General features: G+C 48.1%; 2 protein-coding genes across 9 annotated transcripts; both read right to left on the bottom strand.

Moving 5' to 3' along the window:
- Positions 1-259: 259 nt before the first annotated feature.
- LOC1277231 (leucine-rich repeat-containing protein let-4) lies at positions 260-7,276 on the bottom strand. Of its 8 annotated transcripts, none has more exons than XM_061645891.1 (5): positions 6,113-7,276; positions 3,022-3,259; positions 1,596-1,739; positions 1,094-1,508; positions 260-1,021 (listed from the first exon to the last, which is right to left on the bottom strand). In XM_061645891.1, the coding sequence occupies exons 2-5, from the start codon at positions 3,241-3,243 to the stop codon at positions 648-650; spliced, it is 1,155 nt and encodes a 384-aa protein (XP_061501875.1). In that variant the 5' UTR covers positions 3,244-3,259; positions 6,113-7,276; the 3' UTR covers positions 260-647. The 8 variants fall into 8 exon arrangements, with proteins under 8 accessions (XP_061501875.1, XP_061501873.1, XP_061501876.1 ...); XM_061645889.1 differs by having other exon boundaries at positions 6,015-7,205; XM_061645892.1 differs by having other exon boundaries at positions 6,541-7,205.
- A 154-nt stretch (positions 7,277-7,430) lies between these two features.
- Positions 7,431-10,089, bottom strand: LOC1277230 (probable hydroxyacid-oxoacid transhydrogenase, mitochondrial). Its single transcript, XM_316676.5, has 4 exons — positions 9,943-10,089; positions 9,802-9,883; positions 8,700-9,734; positions 7,431-8,620 (listed from the first exon to the last, which is right to left on the bottom strand). The coding sequence occupies exons 1-4, from the start codon at positions 9,993-9,995 to the stop codon at positions 8,396-8,398; spliced, it is 1,395 nt and encodes a 464-aa protein (XP_316676.4). The 5' UTR covers positions 9,996-10,089; the 3' UTR covers positions 7,431-8,395.
- Positions 10,090-11,669: the final 1,580 nt, after the last annotated feature.

Here is an 11,669-nt window from a genome sequence, read left to right as displayed (position 1 = left end):
TATTTTTGTACTACTCAAATGTTTTAATTTGATGTTATTTAAATTTACATTGCTTTTATTAATGCTTGTTAAAAAATACTCCATTTTTTCATTCGAATTTCCATTCCACGGCGTTGATCGACGATCGATGAACGTTGAGTGCACAGTGGGAATGCATACAGCAGAAAATTGGTCAAAATTTCAATAAAAAATGGCGATTGTATTGGCCGTTTTCTTCAAATTTGTGTTTTCGATTGTAGAACGATGAATAAAACACGCATTTTCTTAAAATTGTATCGTTATTTTATGTTTGGCACGCATGTATTTGATCATCGTTACAAATAGACAGGTTCGTTCGTCAGCAAGTAGCAGTAATTCACTGTTATTTGTGCACTACTTCCCATCATACCATCATCATTAACATATTAACACGTATTTTATCAACAATTGCTAATATACTCTAGGAAGTTCTTAAGTTATTACATGGCAACGAGCGCGTTTAAATCTGTCTGTATGTTTGTTGCTATTTGGTATGTTGCTAAAAACAATGGCCTATGTACAGGAGGACGAACGCTTCGCTTATCGAAAAAAACCCTAAGTTCCTATCGTTAGTCTTATGAAGCTGCTCTAAACAAAACAACAAGCAAACAACTCGGTGCGTATCTTCACTAATCACAATCGCTCAACAGTTTATCACACTTGGCAGTGATGGTCGTCCCTGTCGTCGTCGCGGGTGGCACCTCCGACTCGGGCCCATCACCGGCCGGTCCCGGTACCAGGATGACGCGGTTAATGCTTTTCAACGGCACCTTCTTTGGCTTTCGCTTCGCTTTCAGCCGGCGCGCGTTCCGCCGATGCAGACAGAAGAGGATGGTCGCGAACAGGACGATGCAGCCGGCCACCGCGGCCGAGATCTTCATCCAGGCCGATTTGGCTTCCGTGTCGAGCTGGCGGGAGTTGCGTATCTCCATGCACTGGTGGTAGTCGGCCACCTGGTCCGGCTCGATGTCGCGTTTCGCTTCGGCATTGCACAGGTTTTGCTCTGCTTTTTGGAAGGTAAGTTGTAAATGAGGGGCCTTTTTTCCTCTCCATTTTAACCTCCCAAATGACTCACCTGACGATGTTAGCGGGATGCAGTACAGGGGTGGGAACATAATTTTGGTCCGCCGAAGGACCAACTCGGCCGTCAGCACCTGGCAGGGACAGATCGGGATCTGGGTGTTGTTCAGCTCGACCGTTTTGAGGTTGCACATGGGCGAGAACTGACCGAGGGTGAGCTCTTTCATCGGGTTGGACGAGATGTTGAGCTGCCAGAGGTCGGGCAGGACGCCAAGGTCGGGCAGCCGCTGTAACCGACAGTCGGCCAGCCCGAGCACTTGCAGTGGGGCTTTGATTGGCTTCTCTAGGGCAGGAAGATCTTCGTCCAGCTTGCTGAGTGTGTTGTGGCTGACGTAAAGGTTGCGCAGGGAGGGTAGCCGGAACAGCTCTAGCGGTATGCTGATCAGTGCGTTATTCGACAGATCGATCGCCTGGGAAAGGGAGGGGGGAGATGGAAAGAGGTGCGTTTTAAGCGCATCATAAAATAAACAACCCGCTGCGGGTGTGCTTCACCCTACCTCCAGGTTCGTGAGCGAGCTGAACGTTTCCGGCTCCACGTTGTGGATCATGTTCTCGAACAGATACAGATACTTGACCGAACCGTACCGGGCGAAGGATTGCGGATTTAAATCTCGGATACGATTGAAGCTGAGATCGAATATCTGAAACCGGTAGCAAAAGGGGAGAGAGAAGGAGTTTGAAACATTAGTAAAATCGTGAAACACATGATACAAGGCATGCTATTACAGCCCCGGCATCATCGATTCGAGCACACTAACAAACCATACATCAAGTGGTGGGGCTACCGTGGGGGCAACCGGAGAAACCGGAGATCTTCTCCCTCGTCCGACTGACCATTTGGGTTAATTGATTTAAATTGGTTTGTTAGACTGCCGTAGTGTGTTCCTTACGCTGCTGTGCTCGGATGAGGATAGATTGAGAAAAAGGAACGGCTTCCCGGACCAGCGTCACACAGTTTCAACACACGTAGTGAGCAAGTCTTGGAAGAAGAAACGTATATTGGGGCAGATTTTCAAAGCTTTAGTAGTAAGCAAGGGAAAAAGGGAATTCGATTTAACAACTTGACGATGATGATGATGATGCCCGACGTGTCGATCGCGTTCGCAAAGGTTATACTGTTTACGATGATCTTGAAGCAAAAACAACTAATCCACTCATCTTGTGGCCTTGAATTTGAAAAACGCCCGGTATGTCGATGGTGTTAGGCGTCGGTTGTTTAATTTTATACTTTGACTTTCCTCAATTCTTTAGATCTGTTTCTCGGCTCATGATCGTACCGTTTCAGGCGCGCTGGCTAACATGATCATGAGGTGCATCAATTGACCCCGGCTACTCGTCCCACTCGGAGGATCAACAAATTGATCGGAATTAGAGCAACAGCAGCAGCAGCACACCGCTTTAGTGATGGAAAAAATGAAGTGTTTGTCGGAATCGATTCCGGCTAGCTCCAAAGTTTTCTGGAATCGATTTCGGATAGTAGCTCCGGAATCAGTTTCTGGAATCAGCTCCGAAATTGGAATTGGCTCTGGAATCGGAATCGGCTTTGGAATCGGAGTCAGTTTCGACAGCTCCAAAAGAATAGGCGTTTGGGTCCAATGATGCTACGTATTGATAGCCGCAAAGAATCAAATTTTACGATCCATTCTCATGGAAATTTCCGGACCAAATTCGCTTCTGAAACTTCTTATGTTAATTCAAGAGCTGGCCATTTCTGGAGTCAATTGTGATTCCGTTGCCGAGGAACATTGCGATTCCCAGGTCAATTCCGATTCTGGAGCCCATTCTGATCGCGCAATCGATTGGTTCCTTTGGCTACGGCTACGGAATCGATTCCAGCATTGGAATCGGCTTCGGGATTGATTCCGAACACGAAATCGGCAACGGGTAGGTCCGATACCGAGCTCTCACCACCGCACCGCTTACCTCGAGACTAGACTTGAGCGTCTGGGGAATTTCCTTCAGGTTTAGGTTGGCACAGTTGTAGCCGACCATTTTGTAGGTGCGCTCGAGCTGGCACCGTTGCTGCGTCCGATCCAGCTCCGTCGGTAGCGTTGCGAACCCGTTTGCATAGCTGAGCGTTAGCATAAAGATGGCGGTCGTCGTCAGGGTCAGGGTGGCGGATGATGTGCTTATCATTGGATGCATTCTGGCTGGATATTACCTACGGGTAAGGGGGGGAGAGGGAAAACAAAGACCTTTTTAATTGAAGGTTACACATTTACCGGAGCACAATCATTGTGTGCGATGATTCGTCAAATCTGGCGAGGGGTCTGTTTCGAATAGAATCATGCTGTTATGCCATAGTTAGAGGCTGACGAGCAGCAACAACGATCGATTACGCCACGGAGCTATGCTGTGTACTGCTGCAACTCACGTTTTAACGATCTATCTTTGTATGCTCTATCGGTCGAGTTATCAAGACCGATCAAGTGCATTACTTATGACTTATGGCCTGATAGTGTGGACAGCGGGTGTAAGCTTGGAGTGTTGTTGTTGGAGTGCGAACCGTAAAAACAACCTCTTATCAACTTACACCAACGTCGCAGTCGTACAGTCACAGTAATCTAAGACTACTTGGAAGTAATCCGTTTCCTGCAATCTCTTGAACGAAACTAGTCCGTTCTCCAAAACCCTTTCAATGCAACAATATATTTCCCCCGCGTTTCTCCCTGGAGCTCTTCTAGTTCTAGCAGGCACCGTTGTTGACATGTTGTTGGGGCGTGGCGGCCCTCACCCTCCTCACCCAACGTTCTGGATTGTTGATTTCTAATGTCGGATTGTACCGTCAATCAACGTGCAACAATTGGCCGGTTCGATCGAGCGAAGCGCTCGCGCACCAACATCCACTGGGACGCAGACGAGATCTTCTTCCCTTAAAAGGTGAAACGAATTCGCTTTTAATTTAATTTATGAGGTCACATACACATAACGCACAGCACACACACAATTAGGTGACACACACACCGGTTGCGGTACAAAGCACTATTTTCCATTAGCAAAACGGTTGTGACCCGACACACCTGATTTTATTGCGTGTTTATGGGCTGTTGATCGTTGTGGCGGGTTTGCACCAGGCGTGCGCCACCAGGGGACTCCATTGCGCGGTTTTTTGTCAATAGCACGTGGTTGATGTTTTCTCAAAAAAGGCGTTTTAAAATGAGGAAAAAAAAACACAAATATTTCACTTCACCTTTAAACCTGATTCACTCTACTCAGTTGTTTAGCACAAACGTTTCCTTCAAATGGGGGCAATTCTGCTGAAACTATCGCACCTCTAAAACCATGTGCATTAGTACCGTTTGTTTGTTTTATTTTCCTGATTTGATTCAGACTCACGAGCTCTCCTATCGGGCAAATTACCTCGCGGTTCGCGAAATTCTAGTACCGCAGGGGGTGGCCGGACGTACAATATTTCCCTCTCCGGTTACACATGGCACTAATTAGGTCACTTCAAAACGGCTGCACTAATCTACACTGATGATGATGGTTTTCATTTACAGGTTTTAGCAGAGTGGATAAGCGGCTCTCTATCTCTCTCTCTCTCTCTCCCGTGTTGTCCCGTCTCAACACGTGCAATCACATCAGCTGATGAAATTTCACACCTGCCGTCCGTGCGCGCGTGCGTTTTGTGCAATGAAGCATACAATAACGGTACTGCTGCGGGGTCTAGAACACGATCACCAACCGGCCCTACGACAGTACGATCGGGTCGGGAATTGTTGACGTTGCTAAATGCACAGGAAATGCCAATTGGCCTGTATGTCCAGTGTGCCACACACAGTTGAGACAATCCGTTCGCACGACAGTTTCCACCCGAATGTCCAAATTATACCAAACGCGCCGGAGAACACGTCCGGCTGTCAATTAGTAGTGGTGGCCAGTCGATCGACTGTTGCGTTGCAACAGTTCGAAGGTCGAGAAAACTCGGGAGCGTCTTACGCACGCAGGCACGCCCGCACACAAATACTCGCACCAGACGTCAAAAGATCAATATTTGCTTCTCACAACTGTAACATTTTCCCCACCCGACGAGTGCAGTCCCCAGTGGAAAAGGGGTTTATTTGATGAGACCCTTTGGGGGGGGGGGGGGGGGGGGGGGGTGAGATCTGCCTGCTCCACCATTAGCGAACGTTGAACAAAACAAAAAAAAAATGCCCCAGTTAATTGATTTAATTTCGTTTAATTGAGTCAAACACGATTGGGTGTGCGTGCGTTGTTTATTTTTGCGTTGAAGATCTTGGAACGATCGCAGCTTTCCGCGATCACGATGAAACGATGTCTGACTACTGCACTACACACAGATCTACAGCCGATCCACTCCGGTATGCTATTGTTTCGTTTTTCGCGATGAGTACGTCTGCCCTTCCCTGCACCTCCCTGCCCGTTCGCTGCTTAACCTTGTGGGTCGTGTAAAAGGTAGCGAAAATTATGATCGACAGTTGGCCATTCATCCATCCATTCGAGCGTACGGTGATGCTTTAGCACGGCTAACTATTCACAGATTGCACTGCAAACGCTGACAGTGCTGGGGGGGTTGGAAGTTGGTGACAACGCTTTCCGACAGACGGGTGAGTAATCGTTAATGCAAGATCATTATGATCGTTTCATGAGCGTAGAATAGCAAACGCCGGACAGAACCGATGGTGAACAAACGCATCCAAATCGCACCACTGTGGTCCATTATCAGGAGCAGCAGTAGGAGGAACATTGCGACGTAGATCGATTCATCGTGCGACCTTTGAGATAAGGAAGATTTTTTTTTGTGTGTTTCAGCTTAGGACGCAAACCGTCTCAAATCGGGCGCCTATAAAAAGTTTGAATAATCCCATTTTGTTTTCTGTTTTACGTTCTTTCTTTTAGTCACTGTAAGGAGCGGAGCAATAACGTTTAGAAGACGTTGCGGGTTTTTTTTCTACCTAAGATCACAAGATCCCAGCACTTTAGAATGGCTCTTGAACGGGGCTTTCTCTTATCACTGCACAAACAGTCACAGAAACACACTATCATCCCTTACCTCTTGAGATGTGAATGACGCACACGGAAACACTCGAAACAAAAGTCTGCCAGTCTGGAACGGTTGTCAAACGCCCTGGCCCAGCCTAAAGAACCATCTTCACTGGACATTTGCCGTAAACGATCCACACTAAAGGCGCGCAATGTGTTGCGCAATCCGCACTACGATGAAAACTTGTTCCTTGTTAGACACAATTCGACACGAGCAGAGATCCCACTTCCATTAAACATTAAAACAGTATCCTTCTGGAACGGTCTGGACACGCAGTAACACCCCCCGGAATACAGCCCGGACTGGGAATGCATCACCTGTTACACGCCTCGAAAACCGCCAAACTTGTGCTTCATCTTATCGTCACAATTCCACGCGCCGGGTGTGATTGTGTGCAGGGGTTTGGTATCTATCATTTGTCACTTGTAATTACTCACAGCACGGGTTACCACCGTTGATGTTTGAGCACTTTCGGGCCACGGGTCTTTACTAGGAAGTCACGATAAAGGCGAACCACCCGATGGGTGCTGTAGCATATCTTTAACACACACACTCACTCACGTCCGATAGTGTATCATTTCGTTATCATTTTAGGAACCAAAATGTCTTCTAAAATCCCCATCCCAAACGAACGGCTTTAGATATAGACACGGGCACCCTCGCTCGGTGGGCTCACAACTTGCCACGATTGTCTGCTCCACTTTACACACACACTGCACGGGTGTCAAGTGTGGTCCTCCCAACCACGGTCCTTCACTTCGTTCACGAATTGATGTTAATTAAACATCCATTTAGCGCGCGCACTTCTGACGGCGGACGTTGCTGGTGGAATCGCTCTCGGCCTCTCGGTCGACTCAATATGTACGAACTGATTTTGAAGCACGACCCGTTGAGATGCGCTCTGTGACCGTCCCGGACGCACTGGCAATTGGTACTAAATCAGACCGAATTCTCAGACCCCGGTGTGTTCGGCGCTCGGCCGTTCGGTCGGTTGGAAGCTGGCGTTGAGCTCGTTCAGCGGTGTTTCTCTCTCGAGCGCGCGCGCGCGCTTGATTTAAAAAGTCTCGTCCGACGGTTTGGCTTATCACTTGCGCTGAAGGATCGTATTATCTCTGTACCGTGCTGAGAAGGATGCCTCCGAAGCGCGCATGATAAGATTCGTTTCACGACTGAATGGGAGTGAGTGAAGTTTGTTGTTGTCTGTTGTCCCGGGTGCAAAGCATGGAAAGAGGCAGGCGGACAGAAGGGCACTGGGTACCTATTCCGTACTCTGAGCAGGTAGTTTGAAAACGGCAACATTTAAGAACACGTTAAGACAAAATTCTGAACTTTTCCTTCCAAAGATTTGGTGTTTATTAAACAACATGTGTCCTAATGGTGTCACACAGCTGTGCTTTGTTGAGCAAAGTATTTTGTTGACGGGAAAAACACCAGTTAGTCCAATACAGATTTGTTCTTCCTAGCACTGCTACACGATCGAAGAAGCACGTTCGACGTTGGAATGGAAACAAAAGTGTAAAAATGTTGCCTTTAGATATTCTAAGATATTGCGCGATCGCCTGAAAAATGGACGCCCTTACATTGTCTTGCCCATAAAATCCAATACGCTTGTAAGTAGCTTCTGTTCTGCTGCTTATGTGTACCCCGTACCGATAACCTACCACCCTGCTGTACCCGTTTGGCATGCAATCGATGTTTAGACCGTTCTGCGGCCTGTCCTAATGTAACCTTTTCCGTGCCTGTGTCTCAAAACGGGTTCAGTAATGCTGAAACTTGTCGATGCCACGGACGGACAACGGCGGTACCTGCGTGCCTAACCTGGCCCGAGAGTTAAATACATATGGTGATGTTGTGCGATCACCATACTGCGGGGAGGGGTGGTAAAATTCGGACCAGCGTGCGTGTAAATCTTCTCGCCAGGTCCGTTCGTTCGGCCGCATCCTTAAGTAAACAAAACACACTGCCGCCCGCAGGCAATGAAACGCGGGATGATGAGCGATCATTAGCTGTGTGTGAGCGCGCACTCGTACGTATCATCATTACCCGTGAAGTGAATGCTGATCCAAGAAGTATGACGCGTGAGTACTTTTTTTCACGTAAACATTTTAGCACCCCCCCCTGTGCGCCGCACGCAAGCAAACGCGTGCCGCAAAAATCATTCATGAAACGGGTCTTGAAACGAGGTGAAACGGTACCCTGCATCAAACGGCTGCACGCATGTGAATCATGTAGGAGGGGGGGAGCAAGGAAATATGAACTCGTGACACCCGGCGCGAAGATTCCCGACTTCTCCTAGTACACGGTGAGCGACTGTTCGAACAGACCGGCCAGATCTTCCTCCGACTGGGCGCGCGGTGCTAGCTTTGTGATGCGTTCCTGCGGCAGCGTCCCTTTGACCAGTGCCGGTATGTCGGAGTAATTGAAGCCGAGCGCCGATAGGCCATTTTCAATCTTTAGGTCGTGCATGTACCGTCGCACGGTGTCCGCCAGAATGGCCCCGGCATCCTTTCTGTGGCTCTGGAGGAGTAAACGAAAATAAAAAAAGGGAAAATTATTATATTAAACTCTTTTCATTTGTTCCGCAGTTCCGAGTTACCTTCGCTACATCCGCTCCCAAGATGCCGGCCGCCTCCAGATGCCTTTCAGGGCAACTAGCCCCCGTAAAGCGAAACACTGCCGGTGCCGTCATCACAACCGACAGCCCGTGTGGAATGATCGCGTGACCCCCGGTGTACCCGTCCGGGATGAACTGCTTCACCAGACCCGCGATCGGGTAGGACAGCCCGTGGCACAGATGCACACCCGCATTGCCAAACCCGACGCCCGCCATCGTCGACGCGAGATGCACCTGCGACCGTGCCTCCAGATCGTCCGGCGCGTACACCGCCCGCCGAAAGTGCCGGCTAATCGTTTGCAGCGCGAACCGTGCCCAAACGTCCGAAATCGGATTGCTGCCCTGGTACGGTGGCCGTAGCTTCGGGTTGGCCGGTGCCGGACCCCGCTCCGTGTACGGTATGGCGGTGAAACTTTCCAGCGCGTGACAGAACACGTCGAACCCACAGTAGGCGGCCACCTTTTCCGGCTGGGACAGAGTGTGGAGCGGATCGACCAGCCCGAGGATGGGCCGCAATGCTTTGCTGGAAATACCCGTCTTGGCGTGCAGCGGTTTGTGGTCGAAGATCGCTACACCGGTCGTTTCCGAACCGGTTCCGGCCGTCGTTGGAACGGCAATCAGCGGCTTCAACGGGACCGTTACCTCCTTCGCCCTTCCAATCGGGGCGTTTACGTAGTCGAGGAATTCCGCCTCCCGGTCGGCACTGTACAGGTTCGCCACCTTGCAGGTATCGATCGCGGAACCGCCGCCGATCGCTACGAACGCATCGAACCGGTGTGACCGGGCAAAGTCGATCGCCGTCTGCAGGCTTTCGTTCGTCGGCTCGACCCGCACCGCGTCGAACACTACCGGCTCGATGCCGGCACGGACGATCGCATCGAGTCCCACCTTTACCGAGGGCAGCTGTAGCACATTCCGGTCGCTCACCACGCAGACGCGCTGTGCGCCCAGGTTTTGCAAATCATGGCCCAGCTCGCGGGTCACTCCCGGCCCGTACCGTATCGTTGAGGATGACATCTGTAGGACAAAGATCGCATGGTGTTATCTGAAGCGCAGTAAACATGGTACACACATGCACACTCACCTCGAACGCGGTATCTTTTTCCGCGGAACATGAGGTCTGCTGACTGATTGCGACCGGTCGCGAATGTGCTGGGCAGCTGCAGCTAAAGAAAAAGGAGCAGCCATTTAGTGTTACTTAAAAAATCGCGACTTTTCTACTTACCTGCCACTGGACACGGTTCGCATTAGGCTCACAATTCGACCACGGTTCCACATACTACTTGTTGCGCTATCAAATCAAGATTAAAATGGATCCGCGCTTCGCAAGCCTCTCGCGAGCAATAACAACAGAACACAGCTGTGCTGTTTGGGGAAGAGAACGGAGCGTTTGCTTGTGGGTGTGAGATCGTTCAACGTGCTCTATCAAACGAAATGCCGAACGAGCTTAGGCGGTGGTCTCTCTTTATGCTGCATGCGCTGCATAAACGTAAGCTGGTTAAAAATGGAGTTGTAACACTCGAAAATGAAATTCTTCAAATTATTATTATGGTAGGTGATAGCGAATCGATGCTTTGTGATTAGAATTTCGGCACCATCCATTCCACTTACGAAGAAGAAGATGAACTGCACCGTAAAAAGTGGTATCCGTAATTCAAATAAACCCTTGATCAGATCTTCACCATGGGTTAGATTTTGGAGAAGTTTTCAAAATGTAAAGCTCACTCATAACTCTGATTCAAAGATCTCACTACTGCAGATGATAGCATACATATGGTAAAAATATATACAGTAGGTGACCGCTAACTGGATGTGTTTTAACTGGAGTGCTTTTTAACTGGAGGTTCGCTAACTGGAGTGACTCTCAGTTAACGAACACTTAAACGTCAAAACATGAAACATCCGGAATCTCATGAAGAGCAATTTGTCGCAAATGTGCATTTTTCAAACAAATTTAGGGTCTCTTGCCTACGTTTGCTATTAATTTTTGTTATTACAAATTACTATATTTACATCTTACTATACTATATTATTACTATACTTTATATCAACATAAATGAAAAAAAAGTTTGGTATGTTTATTCCAGTCAACGCCAATCAAAACAATCAATCCATAGAAACGTCACTCCAGTTAGCGAACATTGTTCGTTAACTGGAGCTTGTTTACCTCTCAGTTAGCAGTCACCTACTGTAATGTAATGTTGCTTTGGACGACCAATCAAAGCTAGAAGTTAATACTACCTACCGTCAGATTTCTGTTGAAGGAGAATGGAAAGCCCTCAACGTCTGTTGTCTTTTGCTCAGCTTGACGCAAGCTGACTCATAAAAGCAATCAGATATCTTAGAAATATAGTGGAATTTATTGTTTGAAGACGATCAACACTTCAAATATATTGGATCAATATTCAGCACCTGAGATGCTCATAATAATTTCAGGGTCGTCGATTGCCATTAGGGAAGCTGCTTAAATAGGGAACTAAATAACAGAACAATACTTTACACTATATAACAAACAAACGAAAAGTAGAGGGGCTTGAGTAATAAGGTCGATTTGTTGTCTAGCATGACTACTAAATTGCGATATGCATACTTCACAGGGGCGATCCCGTGGTACAGCCGCTAGCACGCATGACTCAATAACATGCCCGTCATGGATGCAAGCCTAAAATGGACCACCCCCCCCCCCCCCGTAGTAAAACTATCGGGCTGTTTGGTACGGTACCGAATAAGTCTAGAATGCCTGTACAGACCGGCACGTCCGCTTAGGACGTTACGCCAAGTAGAAGAAGAAGAAGATTTCACTATAATTCACCATGTAATATGCTTCTTAGTTAACTACCACGTCTCATGATTGTGTCAATTTCATAGTTTAAATGATGCTAAAAAAACTAGATTCAAAACAAATATAAACGCGTAATAAGCTTTACAAATCTGCATTTTAGTTTACCTGTA

The sequence above is a fragment of the Anopheles gambiae genome, chromosome 2, assembly GCF_943734735.2.
Source record: "Anopheles gambiae chromosome 2, idAnoGambNW_F1_1, whole genome shotgun sequence".
Lineage (NCBI taxonomy): Eukaryota > Metazoa > Arthropoda > Insecta > Diptera > Culicidae > Anopheles > Anopheles gambiae.
Note: the sequence above shows the minus strand (reverse complement) of the source record. Positions and strands in the feature narration are given on the sequence as shown.